Source organism: Nannobrachium achirus (genome assembly GCF_963921795.1).
Source record: "Nannobrachium achirus genome assembly, chromosome: 10".
NCBI lineage: Eukaryota > Metazoa > Chordata > Actinopteri > Myctophiformes > Myctophidae > Nannobrachium > Nannobrachium achirus.
Window position 1 is genome coordinate 47,808,660 of NC_137819.1, and position 17,667 is coordinate 47,826,326.

A 17,667-nucleotide genomic window follows, 5' to 3' on the forward strand; every position below is an offset into this window, starting at 1 on the left:
CTCTGTTTCCCGCTGTGCTCAGGCTACTGTTAATCTCCAGATTTCATGCTTAATGCCTGAGCAAACAATGTGCTACAGCTACACTCTACACTGTGCTCGCTCAAACCCTCTTTGTGTGAGACCTTCCCCTTTCTAAGACATATAGTACGTATTGCAATCGCACATACAGTACGCAGACACCTGAGCATGAAAAATAATGTTTCTGAACTCTGTACTGCTGTCTCCAGTTCAGAAATCAGCGTAAACCAGCCAGTTAAGTTTAAGCTCCGGCTAGTAGCACAAGAGACACTGATCAGATCTGATGAAATCTTATCTGATAAAAGGATTATTTGATTACCTATTTCCAGGGGAGGCCCGGGGGTCTCTGTCCTTCATGGTGCTTTTCCTGAGGGAGACCCTGAATGGAACAGAGGTAAGGTGAGATAACAATGTTTGAAACTGTTTAATCCCAATATTCTCCGTACTTCATTCGTTTTACATAAAGGGCACTGCTAAACCAAGCAGCTGGTGATGCAGTAATCATCGCAGTGCAACAGAGCTAATGCTGGGTGTCTGCTATTATTTCCTCTTCCTCTCAATATACTTTTTCCCCCTCAAACATTCTCTTTCTAAAAGCAAGCACATTATACATTACCGCACAATAAAATCAGCTGTGTTTAATTTGACTCTTAAGGTGTAAAAAAAACTTGTCATGGTCCCTTTTTATACTTTCTGACTCTAGATTTTACTTTTACTGTACATGAGTAAAACACAAGCAAAGCCCCAATGCTTCCAGCACTACAAGCTTGTCTTCTCTGCTCCTCTTACCCAGTGTCCAGGGCTTGTCTGCAGCTGTTCTCCTCCAGACTGAGAGAGGGGCTGGACACCACTGGAGACTGAGACCCTGCTGACACATCATTATTGACCATTATCATAATGTACTTTATTTTAAAATGCAAACGATTACACCACTTTACGACTCGCATCAGTGCAACCACACTTGCAATTTCCCAGAATTGCACCTTTCTAGTTGTCACTGAGTGAGAAGGTGGGTGGGGTTGTACTGACCCTCATGGTGGGCTCCTGCAGCATGCAGTGTGTGTCTGGGGGAGCCCTCAGCACTACCTGGGGCCCTGAGGGCTGCTGCTCCACCCTCACATGAGACTGTGCTGCGCACTGAACCACTCCGACTGTGGAATGGACTACCAGGGCCCTCTGAAACCTGACAACAGAGAGAGGAGAGGAGAGGAGAGGGAATACAAGACAGGACAGGACAGGACAGGACAGGACAGGACAGGACAAGAGAAGGAGGTGTAGAAGAGGGGAGAGGAGGGAGAAATATGATAGAAGAGAGGAGAGAAAGGGTGCAGAATTCAGATAAAGGAATCAAAACAGGAAGCTCTACGTGCAGTGTAGCTTATGCTGTTGGATGCACTGGATAAGATAAGATGACAGCTCAATGTCTACAATGTCAAACTGAAAGGGGAAAGGGAGATTACAGGGTGCCTTCAAGAAGTGAAGATTCAGCCTGATCAAAGGTGATAAAGCGAGTAGATAAAAAAGTGAAAAATAACTTGACAGTAGCAAGTAGCACTCCATTCCCCCAGAGCTGTGACTATAGAAGGTCTGAGGTCTCCACTACCTCCAGTACAGTGCTCGAGGCTTCGTAACTTCCATCCAGCCAATCAAAATCCTTTTCCTGTTGTTTATCCAATCCAAGTTGAGCTCGGTCTACTCTTTTTGACTAAAGCTGGCCGCACACTAGCCGATAATCGGGCTATTTAATTACCCTCCCGACAATCGGGCTGCCACCGACTGAAACGGGCCCGACAATCGGGCATGAACGTCGTCTAGCGTGAGGTCTCACAGATCCACTCGGAGCCCAGCCGAGTGGCTCGGAGGACGATCGGGGGTTGCCCGACTCTTTTCAAACATGTTTGATATTTTCCTGGATCAGTACTGGTCTGGAATAGCAGCAGGGGACTGATTGAAAATAGGTAGCCTACAGCAGCCGCTGATAGACGCAAGTCTCTGAGCATCTGAGTGACAGAGCTATCTCTTTTTCTCTCTCTACACACACACACACACACACACACACACACACACACACACACACACACACACACACACACACACACACACACACACACACACACACACACACACACACACACACACACACACACACACACACACACACACACACACACACACACACACACACACACACACACGAAATCAATCAATCAATCAACAAAGACGTAAAACTAGGCCAAACCAATTAGTGCAAGTCTGGACTCGCTAATAACTTCCCAGCTCTGCTCTCCTCCTCCAACTCCAATTAAGTTACATTAAACTTATGATTCTCACTCTCAAATGTATGATAAACCTGTGCATTCTCCATGTTTCCACCTCAAAATGCTGGATTACAGTTCTTCAAATGGACCAGACAGAACCGTCCTCTTTCTCTCTCTCTCTCTCTCTCTCTCTCTCTCTCTCTCTCTCTCCCTCTCTCTGGGACATTGGATTTGGATCTCCGTGCCCTCGGATCTTTTTTTAATGATTAGTCTATATTTGATTGATCCATCCGCCCACACCGCGATAATTTGTTAAAAGACAGGGGAAATCATGATTGAAAGCCTATAGGGCCAGGCCATGGCCACTAAAGTAAAAGCAGACACGTGCCTGTCTTGAACTTGAACCGTCCGTGGTGGAAGCAGCCTACAACAGCAGCTCACCCCACGTCAGTCACTTTCTCTGATGGTCCGTGCACGGTGCAGTTATGTAATCTCTACTCCTTTCAAGTTCCAATTGGCCATAGGTACAACTCGTTGTTTGATCTACCAGCTGGGTTAACAACTCCTGGCTACTCCGGGCACAGCGCGCCCCGCATAGCCAGGCGTTTCGTATTTTAACAGACAGCAGGTTTAGAAAATATGCGCGCACGTTACCTTAACTATTATAAAATAAAATGACTTTATCAAAACTGACCAATGATAAACCTGGAGCGGACATGAAAGAAACATAATGGATATAGGCCTAATAGGCCTGTCCTTTTTAAAGCATTACAGTATATTTGGGACTGAAAACTAGTCCCCCCCCCAAAAAAAAGCAATACACATAAATACACTGCTTATTATTTCAAATAATGATCCACATCCATCCTCCCAGGTTGTATCATGATTGCTTGCGATGGGAATTAAAACTCAATGGTCGCGAGTTTGTTTTATATCAGCAGAAATAGTCACTACCAGTCAGTCACAGACTGGAGTGGGAACAGCGCACGAGTGCAAGTAGGCCTACACGCCCACTGCCTGATCTACAAACCCTACAATGTGGCGCGGAGGGACGCAGTTTGATCTTGGAGATCTGATATGTTCTCTGCGCAACACAGTCATACGACTAATCATAAATCAGACACCATGAAGCACCAGCAGACAGCGCGCAGCACTTGACTTTAGCAGTGGAGAGAGAGGGGGAAAGTCAGAGTTGATCCATGGATGAACATGAAACGCGTCAAAGTGAACTCATAGTCATAGTAGACCTATCATTTGAAGCTTTTTTTTTTTTTTCGTTGCGTGAGGCAATGGTGTGTTTGTGAGTGGATAGCATAATGTGTTTGTTTGTATGTGCGTCTGCGCGCGTGTTGCAAGGCGAAGCTCTCGGAACAGTGACGTTTTGTATTCATTATATAAATTATTTATTTATTATTGCTGTGTTTGGGCCCGACTCAATCGGAATAGAATCCTGTAGCGTGCGGTGCGCCCGACTGTTCAAAACGGCTAGTGTGAGCCCGTTTAGATTCTCTGGCCAGATAATCTGAAAAAATGATCCTGTAGTGTTTAATTCTACCCGATTCAGTCGGGCCCGATTATCGTGTAGTGTATGGCCAGCTTAAGTGACAATAATGGAACTGGACAAGAGCATTTTGTCCAGAAGCAGGCAGAGGCTATTATTATCACACTGGGAGAGACGGTGCCAAACAATTCATTAGTGCTGCAGAACAACACAGAACACACAGTCACACGATTTTTCCCCCCCAGTTTACTATCATCATGGGGTCCCCACAAAGATAGTACTGTACACATGTAGGGCTGTCACAATTATTACATAATCGTCTAATCGCAATTATTTGAGGTAATCTCAATTATTTTGCATAATTGTCATAATCGTTTCCATGTTGAGAAATGTTAAATATAGTTTCAAACACTTTAAAAAGTATTGGAAATAGCAGCTCTACAAGCTCACAACGCGTTGCATTGCGACGCGTTGTGAGCTTGTAGATTGGCTATTTCCACTATCAATGTTCTTTTTTAAGTATAAAGTTGTCAAATATGTCAGTAATTTCTTTGTATATTTATTTTTATGTGTCATAATTGCCATGAGAAACTTCAAAGCTTAAAAGCCCAACAGAAATGTAAAATAGTCAACGACAAAAACACAATTAAATCGTTACTCGCAATTATTTGAGTGACAATTAATCGTCATGTAAAATGTCATAATCGCGACAGCCCTATACACATGTAGTGTGGCAAAGAAAAGTATTTCACTTCAAAATGTTGACATTTGAAACAACGTCAAACACATTGATTCACATCATCAGACATATAGAATCTACGCCCGATAAAATGACCATCTGCTGTGCTCAATGAAACTTTGCATCTCAGGTGGGTTCAGTGTGTAGGACCCTTACATAATGCAACTCAAAGAGCTTCATATACTATATATGACAAGCAAGTTAAACCTACAAAAGCAACAATGAAAAGAGAGATACACTGAATAAAGAATTGAGTAACAGCAACAATTGTGCTAAATATTAGCTGGGGACTGATACTGATAATCCATCAGATAATGCTTTTCATCAGGTGCCCTGATGATTATATACTGACCACACAACCGTGCACCATCCCCTGTTGGATCTTCACTTTCCTGGGTCATTGTCTTCATATAAATGAAGAAAATAAAGTTCATGAAATCCTAGTGTTAGAAACAGATATACAGAAAAGTGTTTGTACTAACCTCTCCCTCTGTAGAACTGATGCTGTCTCTGGCCATTGCTTTGTAGATCTTCTTTTTACTGGGTGACAGGGAAGAGCTCTCCCTAAGATCTGCACACACGCACGCATGAGAACAAAGTGATGATTAACATTAATGATGATTTGGTTTGGAGAGGACAAGCATCCTGTATCAGTATATTAAAGTGACCTCTCCCTTCATTTTACAGTGTCTCATTAAGCTAATCTTTTTTGGCCAGTATCATTTTAAACCCTATATACTCAGTTGATCAGCGTCATATTAGGGCTGCTAGTATTTCATGTGGTTAATAACTTCAATAACCTCATGTCAGTTTTAAAGATCAAATTGCTGTATGTGGGCCTTTCACATCTGACACACAGACATAAAATAAAGCCACGGGACCTTAACTCATACTCTGCGATCCCCATCGAAACCGGAGATTTCCCGCTGTACCACTCTGCGATGCCCGAGGAGCCCGAAGATTTAATTAGCTTTAATCATTATGAAACGATTAAAAGTATGATCTCTGTATATAGCCACTTCGGAGACTTTAGGCCCGCCCCCTAACTGTATCCGGTCGTATTTCCCGTTTGGACCGGATCTAGGTTTCCATATCCGGTCTGGCGTCCAATCGCAGCTCCGTTCGCATAGCTTTTCATTGTAAACAAGTGAGCTGACTGCATGGCCATAGAAAGGTATTTTTTGACGCGGTTTCTTTTTATTTTGTAGCCGTTTGACTCTTCTACCCGCCTGGCATATGATCTGCGCACATATCGTCTGCTATGTGCGCGAACGTGTCCACGTGTTACCATAGCGCACAGCTGGCTTTTTCCAATGTTTTTTCATGTAAACACTGGCGGATAAGCAGGGATACAGCATGGCAACGGATATGTCTATTTCAATGGGGTTTTTTTTATTCGAAAGCTGTCACCGAGTCTAGACGTCTACTAGATGAGTCGCGCACAGATTGTGCACGATGCGTGCGCGTGCCCACATTAAAAGGTAAGGACAATTTGGCAGCTGCTTAGTACAGCTATGTTTAAAATGGCAGCAAAATTGTTAAAAAGAACAAATGGAGACAGATGGGTTGTAAACAGATTACTTGAATTGTCTTGCTGTCTGGGTTGCAGAGGTGAAGGGTGAAAATATGTTTGGGTGAACGTAGCAGTAACAGGGAAGACAGAGGATTTGTCAAGAGCAGTTATAATACAAGCCATTCATTCATAATCCAAGGACAGATCTCTCAGTGTGTTCATGTGCGTGTGTGTGTGTGTGCGTGTGTGTGTGTGTGTGTGTGTGTGTGTGTGTGAGTGCGCACGCACGTGCCTGTGTGTCTACAAGCTGATGTTTGCCTATGAAATAGGACAATCCTTAAATCTCCACAATGTTGTTGACAGTAAGCTGACAATGGACAACAACATCATTATGGGAGCATCCTAAAGACATTGCAACAACCATGATGGACTACCTGCATTTTACATTACTGTGTCATTTTATCTGCATACATCTTTCGCACATTTGAGAAGCACTTTTCACATCTGAATCCTGGTTCAGAATGCAATAACATTATACATTTATAACAGGGGTCTTCAACAGGGGGTCCGGGACCCCTAGGGGGTCCTCAGAGTCACTACAGTGGGGCCGGCAAATCTTTGTGTGATATGATCATGTTTTTTACATTAACCACTTGAACACTAGCATCCCTATTCTGAGTGGCACATTAGCCAAAAATAGCAGATCTACACGCTCTTTCTGGCAAAGAGGTTTGGTGTAGATGGAGAAGAAGACAGTGGTTAAATGTCTGAAAATACACATTAATCCAACATACACTGATGACAATGCTGTCAAACAAGTCTACGCTATCTAAGAAATCTATGAACATTTTTACTTTGCAACAAAATTGTATACAACATATAGGCTCTAGTGGGGGTCCCTGCTTCATCTCTCTCTCAGCTAAGGGGTCCTTGGCCTGAAAACGTTGAAGACCCCTGATGTATAATATCAATACTGTCCATACAGGGGGCTGCATACTAATCTCACCACTTAATAAGGAGGACGTGGGCTGGGCAGCGGCCCTGGAGGGGCTGTACTGTTGAGTGGCGCTGTTGTTGCTGTTGCTATTGTTGTTGTTGTTGACCTGGATGCCGTTCTGCTTCATCAACTGCATCAGCTCCGACTCCAATGCCGCGATCTGCTTGGTAAGAGAGAGACAGCAGAGGGGAGGGTTGACGACACAATACACCAGTGTTTCTCAAACCTTCACATTTCAAGGTCTCCCCTTAACTCTGACAGTGTACAAATGCAACCAAATGAACCCGCACATTTCAAGGTCTCCCCTTAACTCTGATAGTGTACAAATGGAACCAAATGGACCCGTTAGGGTTCATTTGGTTCCATTTGTACACTGTCAGAGTTACAGACTTGTACGGGTCAATTTGGACCCCACAGAGTCCCTGGAATCCACTTTGAGAACCACTGCACTACACAGGTCCTGAATTCAAAATCAAACAAGAGAGATGTGTTGATATTGTGGTCGCCATGTGAAAGGTTTTGAAGAATCAGGATGTCCTAGAAATGGGAGAGTATTAATGGTCTGTTTTTCATTTAGCATCTTCTCTATTCTGCAAAACATTCAGCAAAAATAACACAGCGCGTACAAACGACTTTTAGTGTAGAGGGGAAAAAAAAGGGGGGGGGGGGGGGGGGGGGGACTTCAGTGAACTATAAGTATATAGGGTTTACCGTAAGTGTGTTTTAAGGACTGCTTGATGTGGAATAGCCTGTCAGATGACAGGACATGTGCATCAACTCTGACCTCTATTAAAAGCAGGCTTAACGTGTTTCTCTTCACAAAAGCCTTTGAGCTGTTTTTTATCTGTGTGTGTGTGTGTGTGTGTGTGTGTGTGTGTGTGTGTGTGTGTGTGTGTGTTTGCGTGTGCACATCCTGGAAACTTCATTAGTACACTTTTGTACATGATTATATATGCATCTTATGGCTGGTTTTATGACTGAATTGCTATTATTTTGTGTGCTTTTAGTTCACACTTCACAGGTGAAAAGTTACTTGTTTTAACTTTACTTGATTTAGTGACTGAATTCCCTCAATGGGACTCATGAAGCGCAAGAGAGAATGAACACAACAGAGATTCTTCTATAAATATTTGAAGTTTCCCTGGAGTACTGTGTAGTGGGTACTTTGACTTTGATAATAAGGCTTAAAAAGTGAAACTGAAAACCCTTCTGCAGTCGTGTCAGCAGGGTGTTTCTGTAACATCTTGTTTCCTGTTAATGCTTCAGCTTTCTCTATTTAAGACTCCAAGGGACAATGTTTGGTTACTGTGAGTTGCTAACTCTTCCATGAAAAGGCCTGCATGACAGCTTGTCAACCAACATGACCGTGAAAACTACAAAATCACTGTTGGGAGTCCACCTGTCATGGTCCACTGAAAGGTCAACTGGGCTGTAAGGTTAAAAAAGGGACATTTTGATGACACTTGATGAAGTGCAAGTGCTAAACAGCTCCCTCCAGTGGGAAGACGTAGGAATTCATATACTGTAGATATTCCCCTATCAACGGACACTGCTTATCCCTGATCACAGCGCCACTTTGTAAATCAATGAATGTGGTTTACAGTGGCTAAATGTGCAGGACTATGCACAATGCACACAGCTTGCTGATAAATAGATAGGCAGAACAACAGACAGAGTGGCAGAGTAAGACAGACAGAGAGGCATACATTGGGACAAATACTGTACAGTAACCGCTGTTAAAAAAACATGCAGTACAACACAGACTGACAATACATGTCACACTTCCCATTGAACGACACACCGTAATGTCTGTTGATGGCATCAACTGACAAAAACGCAGGATGACAGGAAGTATGACATAGCCACGGCTAAGCACTTAAACCCTCTAGCCTTAGTAAACTGGACCTGAGTTGTACTTTTTTCAGTCTACACCAAATCATAGATGTGCTATTTTTCATTCATTTTCAAACCTTATTTTCATATAATTGTTCCTCACTAATGGTCATATACTGTATGATGCCAGAAGTTTTGTTTTTAGTGAGGACCATTTATATGACGATAGGTTGAAAATGGGTGAAGTGGTCCTTTAAGGTTGAGGCAAACTTTATTATCCTGGGTAGGGAACCGCATGTGTTCATGGTGCATTGGTGCAGTAAGAAAGTACACTAAACAATCATAAAACAGATATGAGTACAAAACATTCACACAATAAACACACGCAATGACAGGTGGTGACAATGGGAGGACGGAGCTGCTGGTTTACCCTGACTTGCAGGCCCTGGATCTCAGCCAGGTGAGCCTTCTCAGCCTCCTCCAGCCTCCTTCTCTCTGCATCCTCCTTTTGGACAAACTCCACCTCTCTGAAACAGCAGGAGGGGAGGGGGCAAATTAATGTGGTGAGTGGGTGTGCGATAAAGGATGAAATGAAAGAGGGAGAGAAAGACAGAGAGAGAGAGAGAGAGAGAGAGAGAGAGAGAGAGAGAGAGAGAGAGAGAATTGGAAAGCTGGTGTGTGTGTGTGTGTGTGTGTGTGTGTGTGTGTGTGTGTGTGTGTGTGTGTGTGTGTGTGTGTGTGTGTGTGCGCGTGCGTGCGTGCGTGCGTGCATGCGTGCGTGTGTGTGTGTCAGAAAAAGATCTGCCTGTCTCTCTCCCAGCCCTGACATCCGAGGAGCCAAGGCTGTTTCAGACTGTCAATGTTACTCACTTCACTTTGACCCTGGTGCTTATACTGAGCTCAACGCACGCACGCATGCACACACACACACACATGGACGCACGCACGCACGCACGCACTTGCACACACGCACACAAAGGCGTAGGACTGCGAGACATGTCCTCAAATCCTTGTTGTCCTTGGTTCTGGGATGTTGCCGTTTAGTTAAGATCATTGGCCTGGAGGTTCAGAGCCAATTATAGGCAGTCAGAGCAGAGGGGAGTAAGAGGGGTTGTGATGGACTGACCAAAGTGATTAGTGCACTGAACAGGAGAGGTGCCCTGCATGAGAATGGGACCTCTGTGTTCAACTAGAATCAAAAGCGACAAGGCTCGCATCATAAAAGAGATGCTCTGACTAACTCAGGCAATCTACAGTATCTTCTCACACAGAGAAATCCTCACTGTTCATTTAAAAGAATTGACCCTTGTTGTTCGATTTTTAGAGCCCAACAGTTGGGAGTTGCTCTGAAATTATGGAATTAATGTGCTAAAATGTTGTTTTTAGTATGAGACAAAATTAACAAATGAATGTATTCTATATACTGTAAGTCATTAATTAGTTTCCCAACATTATTCTGAGTTCAAATAAGCTAAAGAACAACTAAAGACTAGCCTTTTGAGCTTACTTTGCCTGGAGTCGCTTATATTTGTTGTTCTTTGCATTGACGTAGGCTTAACTGCAGAGATGGCTGAAGTTCTCGAAAAGCATGTGACCTTACAGTAGTGTAACCTGTTTTAGCTGATGACCATGTTGCTAAGCTTAGCACTATAGAAAAGGAAACCCGCACACTCTGCTCCAAATGACTGAATATCATTTGGAGCAGAGTGTGCGGGTTTCCTTTTCTATTGTGCTATTTCTCACCCAGCACCTCATTAAGAGATGTGCGTATTTTTCTACTTTTGCTAAGCTTAGCACTAACACTACCCACAAGCCTCATTTATATCTCACTAGCTTAAAGCACAACTCTGCCCTAAATCACTTCTAGGCTCATATTCCTACTTTTCCCCAGCAGAATCCAGCAGCTCTCATAGCATGTAGTGGAGCCTATAAGCCTATCGCTTTTACACTATTTGTTGCAGTCAAAAGTGATTTCCTTTTTCATGAATGTGTTACTATTTGTCATTACAAACACATCCATGCCTTTGGTTGTCCCACACAAGCCACCAAAATCTCACGAATCATGTTCTGGGGTGAGCATGCCAATCAAAGTGACTGTACTGGCCAATCTTTTCCGGGACTTGGCAAAACACATAAAAGCATAACATCTGTTTAGCAGAGTGTGATGGCTTTTGTGGGACAACGATGGCATGGATGTGTTTGTAATGACAACTAGTAACACATTCATGAACAATAAAAACACTTTTGACCACAACAATAGTGTAAAAGTGATAGGCTTATAGGCTCCACTCTGTGCTATGAGAGCTGCTGGGTTCTGCTGGGGAAATTGGACAACAGGGGCATTTCTGCCTAATAGACCCCATGGACAGTAATGTTGGATCAATATAAGTAGGAAAATGAGCCTAGAAGTGATCCTTTAACGATGGAGTTCACTCACTTTTGCTGGAAGTCCTTGATGAGTTTCTTGGCCTTGTTGTACTTCTTCTCCAGGGTCTGGTACTGAGCCTGGGCCTCTTTCAGGTGTTCGTTGACGGTGTGGCAGAGGGTCTGGGCCTCGATCCAGTAGCTCTCCAGCTTCAGCATCCTCTCCTTGTTCTCCTCGATGCTGGCCTTCAGCTGACTCTTCTCCTTCTCCCAGCGCTGCTTCTCCCTCTCCACTGATGCTAGCTGGGAGTGGGCAAAGGTTGTGTGGTTACAGTAGGTACTGGCCAAAGGTCATGAGGTTACAGTAGGTACTGGCCAAAGGTCAGAAGGTTACAGTAGGTACTGGCCATTTACCTGGTCCTCAAAACACTTCCGCAGTGAAAAAAGGTTTTATACTCAAACGGTGTAGTGTGGCGCTTACCTGTTTGAAAAACCCAGTGCGCAGCAAGCTTTGATTATTTATTCTGCTTTACTGTTTTGATTATTTATTGCCAGACCCATGAAATGGGTAGGCCTACATAAGCAAATGTCGGTCTGTCTGTCTGTCCTGGTTTTCTATATAAAGGGTATATATGATGATGACATGCCTACAAAAGGCATGATGTCATAAATGATGATGACAGACAGGGGGTCTGGCACAACCAGGTTGACCTGGTCTAGTTTACTTTGTTTTGACAGTTCAACCGTCCTGGGGATTGAGGGTGGGGGGAGGGGGGATAGGGGATGGGTTTTATTCACTCTCATAATAATGTACTCTGTTTTTCTACATGTGATGTATCCATCTTTTTGAGATTGTTTACCCGCCTCTGGGCTTTGCTCATTTGAAAATTGAATAAAAAGATTTGAAAAGAAGAAAAAAGGATTTGAGTTAAAGTAGACAAAAGATTTTTTTATTGCTGCTGAACATAAAAAAAACCTATAAATGATCCCATTTAATTAGTGTGGTTGCACCTGCAGGGCAACCAGACTATAGTATTTGTCCGACTTTGTTCCATCCATCCATCTTTCCCCCCTAGATACGTCTAGGGGGGAAATGTCAAATTGATCGGCTTCATCGGGAATCGTTTCCTTGCATTTTGCTAAGAGATACATTACATAGTTTAATTTATATACATTTATTCATTTTCTCCATTGACTTTAATTAAAAAAATACTTTTCCCAAATATGGAGATGACTGACATCCTAGATGTCTGACATCATAGACCACATGAGACTGACACAGTATGTCCATATATGGGCAATCCCAGATATGGGTTTAATATTGATGACATCAGGGATCTCCATATATGGGCATAAAAAGGACAAGGACTTTAGTACCGCACTGACAGATACAGAGATATTTGCAAGTGTGACCAGCATCATGGCAACAACGCTTGCAATTTCCAGTTGCATCTTTCTAGTTGATAATTGTTCATATTATGAAGTTCAGCGTAGAAAGATATTAGTTAACTTTAGGGGGGAAATGTCAAATCGATCGGCTTCATCAGGAATCGTTTCCTTGCATTTTGCTAAGAGATACGTTACATAGTTTAATTTATATACATTTATTCATTTTCTCCATTGACTTTAATTAAAGTTGTTTGTTGTTTGTTGTTTTTAGTATTGGGTGTATTTTAGTAGTATTTTAGTATTGGTATATATATTTTAGTATTTCAGCATGAATGATGATGCATTTTGCATCATATGAGTCATCATGCTGCATCATATGATGCAAAATGCATCATATGATGCAAAATGCATCATCATTCATGCTGACATTCTAAAATATCTCAAAACACAGATTGAACACAAAAGATAACTCAGGATTGTGTTGATCGTGTCCCAAACAACAATAAAATAAGATCTGGTTGTCCCAGAGGTGAACTGGCCCTTTAAGTTTGTGGCCAAAGACATTGAAGAAAGTATTTCCCCACTCTTCATAAAGATTTGACATGAGTGATGGTCATGTATTTTTGTATATACAGTACAGGTTGTAATTTACATAAGCAAAACTGGCACAAACAGCACAATGAGGCACATTCATGAGATCTTGATTGTTTGCATCACTCCATTTGAATCAAGTTGATGAGGATTCTTCAAATCTTTATTAGCCCATTAAAAACGGGAAAGTATCCGTGTCATTTTAGATTTAGTGGCTATTTAAAAAATATCAGATCTACAAGCTCACAGTGCGTCACTTGTGTGTGAGCTTGTAGATCTGCCATTTTTGAACACTTACATTTATAAAGAAGATTTTTACGCAAATTCTCTCTTCTGGTGGTCTCCCTGGCACAAAACATTTTCAGTTGGGGGTCTGCGGCCAAATACATATAATTTGGGGAGAATTACTGATTTAGAAGGCATTTGTAGAATCAGCCTCGGGTCTTTTTTTTTAATTTTTATCACACACGATTTTTATAACCCATTTATTTCACCCGGTGTCAATTGTCTAATGTGATCCTGGGCGCTACACTCCCTCTGCCAACCTGGGGAGAGCAAAGGACTGATCTCATGTTTCCTTCTATGCATGAGGAGTCCAAGCTGCTTCTTTTCACCTGACAGGGGGGTGGGGGCGTTTCCCCGGGTAGGACGTAGCGTGTGGAAGGAACACGTTATTCCAACCAGTTCCTTTCCCCTCCATCAGGCACCCCGGCTGGCCAGGGGGAGGCAGTAACCAGGATTACTGCATGTTTTTGTGAGGGTACCTACCCTAGGAGACACAGGGAGAACATGCCAACTCCACACAAATAGGCCCTTTTGCCAACTCCACTGGCACTGATGACGCAGAGGAGAGAACAAGCCCCCAGCGTCCAGAGCGTCCCCTGTGGGAATCGAACCCAGGACCTTCTAGCAGTGAGGCGACAGCGCTACCGACTTCCCCACCGTGCCCCCTCAGCCTCGGGTCTTAATGGGTTAAAGACTCATTTCTCTCTCTTAGCCTTTAGTGACAGCTGAGCCTGTCACCCTATTTTTGAGCGGTGCTCCTGTAAGGAGCTAACCGCTCCAACATCTGGCTTTGTTCGTTTGTCCCACGTCTGTTTGTACCCCCAGGATCACATTGGCTGGCTTTGCGGGATGCTTAATGAAATTAACCCATAAATAGCACCACTCACTTCACATTGGGTGTGGGTGTTCTTTTTTTGTTTCTATTTCATTGGTATTTTATGCTTATGTATTTATTGCATTATTTTTGTTTTAAGCTGTACAGCCCCTTTATGACCTGGTCATGTTAAATGTGATGTATACAGTTTGAGTGGAGTTTGAGGAGGCAAAGGCTTGGAAGCCATGGTGCACAGGTGTTTCTCTTTGTAATCCAGAATCTGTAGCAATCTCTTTTGTTGCCCCGACGACAGCTGTATAGCATTTAAGTGCTCCCCAAAGGTGGATGTTATCCTGTCAATGGCGGTATTGAGGGTGGCTCTGAGAGTGAAGCGCATCGTTTGGTACGTGGGGTCTCCCATGCTGTAGAATGACCTCACAGGTTTTCTGGAGGCATAGGGCAGCTTGAAGTGTCTATCTACTGCCTCCTGAAGGTCCAGCATGCAGCTGAGGATGCTGGGTAGCGTAGTCTGTACAACACCAAACCGGTCTTCGGAGAAGGAGGCTGCTACTAGGTGAGACAGTCCTTCTAGTGCCCAGATGTGAGCCTGGCTGTCAGCAAAGAGAGCTTGCCTGGAGGCTTCTGGGAGCTTATTATATACTTCTGGGAGCTTGTTATAAATTCCTGGGAGCTTGTTATACACTTCTGAGGGCATGTTATACATTATCAGCACGCACTTTGCCCAGTTGTTATCCTGTGCCCGCGTTGCCAAGAAATCTTTAACCTGTTTCTGTCCGTTCTGGAGGATCCAAGCTAAGACATTTCTAACCTGTTCTCCTGTTCTTCTAACCTGTTCAGTTAGGAGACGGGTTGTGGAGACTGCTGTTGTTGGGCTGGGTGCTGCTGGGTCAATAGTTGATGGGTAACTGCCATAGGATGCCTGTGAGTATGTGGGGACGGACCAGAGTTTGAAATTCCTCCTCACATTGGAGGGACTCTGCACACAGCCACTAGGTGCGGGTTCTGACGGTTGTTCCAGGGGATCGGCGAGGCGCCGCATGGCTGGGGAGGACAAAGGACTGTCCAGGACAGGAGAGTTTACAGAGCTGTCTGACTGCGTAGATATCCTGTCACTGCCAGTAGACTGCGACTTGGCATTACCATTAGTGAGGACTACAGTGTCATGGTGAGCAACAAGCCTCTGGGTCAGGTCAGACAGCAGAGACACACACTCCTTACTGATGGCATTCCAGTTATGGGGATAGCCACCTGGCTGACTTAGACTGAAGACCTCAAGACGTCGTGAAGGAGAGTGCTGGGACAGTAATGCCAAGTCCTGCAGAGCTAAGAACTTCAAAATCACTGGCTCCTTGCCAGCGATAACTCTGGCAAGACAGTTTTCCTGTCCAATCTCAAATTGGACAGGAAAATTTTGCACGTCTGTGACAAAGATTCTGAAGAGCAGCACAGTGATGTACAACTGGAACAGGAGGAAGGTACCACTGATCCATAGGTGGTAGACCAGAGGGATGTCCAGAATCCCAATGATGGAGTCCAGGGGGTAGAGGGAGCGGTCCAACTGAAGATTCAGTGTTTTACAGATCCATGTTCTTGGAATATATCCTAGGAAGTGATACACAGCAAGGTAGTTCATGACAAGCAAAAGGCTCTGGGTGGCACTGCATTTGACCACCAACGGCAAGGCGGCCTTAAAGCGAAGGAACTTGCATTGCTGAACAGTGGGGAAGGACACATAGTTCATGTTGTGGATCACTCCCAGTAGGCTGTGACTGAGGCCAAAAAAGGCCCCTGCTAACAGCAGGACAAGGGAGTGCTCATTCAGACAGATACTGCCACTATCACACGGGTAGCCAAGTGTCTGATATCTTCCTTCAATGGCCACGGCACAACACCAGGCAACTATAACTCCCATGACACAATGCAGGAGGGAATGGATGATCTGACGGGGGTGAAGTAGCTGATCAAAAAGATCCATTTTTGAACAGGCAATAGATGGGACCACTGTGTAATATCCCAGGTTGAAGTCAGATATTCCAATGACCAGGATCCCTGTGAACATTAGAATGAAGGGAACGCTGGTGCTTGTTTCGATGTCCAGGCAATGTGATATGGGGTGGAGCAGACTGAACAGACTGAACCTGCTGAGCACTATGAAAACAGCTGTGGTTGGCAGCATCAACAAGACAGCACAAAAGATGCTGGCCGTAGCTCTAGAGCTGATCACTTTACGTAACCATGTCTGCAGGTCACCAACTGTAGGTAACATGTTGAGACAGATGGAGAGCTAAAATGATATGAAAACACTATTGTTCCTTCTTGTTGGCAGTTTAAACAGTGTGTCTACAGTGCACTACTTTCTGGTATGTCTCAATAGTGCTTGGTAGCCTCTGTATGACTGACGTTACTGAAATCAGCATTCTTGTAGGGTTGCTCTCTATATTCTATAGTCACGTCATAGTGAGGTCACATGACCTCATGTTCAAATATGGTGTAATGTGACATTAGATAGAGTACGTGAGGGATCTTTTCTTTTAGTTTTTCTTTTTCCTCACCCTGCCTGCCACTTTACCAGTTTTCCTTTTGTGCATTACTGTAAAAAAGAAATGTTACTTTGATGGCAGATGAGATTTTTTGAGGTGACTTGATAAAAAGAACCAATGGTCTAAATTGTACAGGGTTCAAATAAAGCATTCCCCCGCATTTGTCTTTTCATTTATTTGGAATATTGCTTATCACACGATTATTATGATAATGATTATTATTACTATGCTATAAGAGCAATGCAAATCATGAATGATGCAAGTTGGGAATGCATGCCCCCACCAGTTATGCAATACCCGTTGTACCTGTCTGTCTGTCTGTCTGTCTGTCTGTCTGTCTCTCTATCTGTGTCCTTTTTATTCTCATCCCCTATACATTGTTATCAGTTGTAATATAAAGTACTGCAATCAGTAACCTTTAAGTCGTACAAGGGATTCAAACTTGGGTCCTGTGCGTGAGTGCCGAAAGAAATTTGGACAGAGGATAAATTGTGCCTTGACCTTAAAACAATACCTCTTGTCAACCTGTAGTGGTCCACAAGATCAAAGGTTCACGATAGAAGAGCAGGTAGACCAACTACAACCACTGCAGTTGTGTTGGTTACTGTATATTATACATACAGATTGGTCCAAATAAAACATATATTCTATAAAGTTATTTAAGGACTTCTCTGATGCTCTACAGTAGCTACACAAATCCTACAATAACTTATGTTTGATCTAATTTAAACGCTTTCAACGTTGTCTGTGTTTAGACTCATAACCGTGGATCTATCCGTCTCCCCTAAAACGCTTTCTAACAGC

At 43.5% G+C, this 17,667-nt stretch overlaps 2 protein-coding genes across 2 annotated transcripts in view; both read right to left on the reverse strand.

Annotated features, from left to right (window-relative positions):
• Positions 1-17,667, reverse strand: part of ppp1r9a (protein phosphatase 1, regulatory subunit 9A) — a 78,924-nt gene that overhangs the window by 8,255 nt on the left and 53,002 nt on the right. The window contains 7 exon segments of the mRNA XM_080735030.1: positions 338-397; positions 808-883; positions 1,048-1,201; positions 4,999-5,087; positions 7,036-7,186; positions 9,290-9,386; positions 11,297-11,526. Coding sequence (XP_080591156.1) covers positions 338-397; positions 808-883; positions 1,048-1,201; positions 4,999-5,087; positions 7,036-7,186; positions 9,290-9,386; positions 11,297-11,526 — 857 coding nt within the window.
• Positions 14,487-16,589, reverse strand: LOC308292323 (nucleoporin NDC1-like; the record flags this gene model as incomplete). Its single annotated transcript, XM_080734639.1, has 1 exon — positions 14,487-16,589. The coding sequence occupies one exon, from the start codon at positions 16,587-16,589 to the stop codon at positions 14,487-14,489; it is 2,103 nt and encodes a 700-aa protein (XP_080590765.1).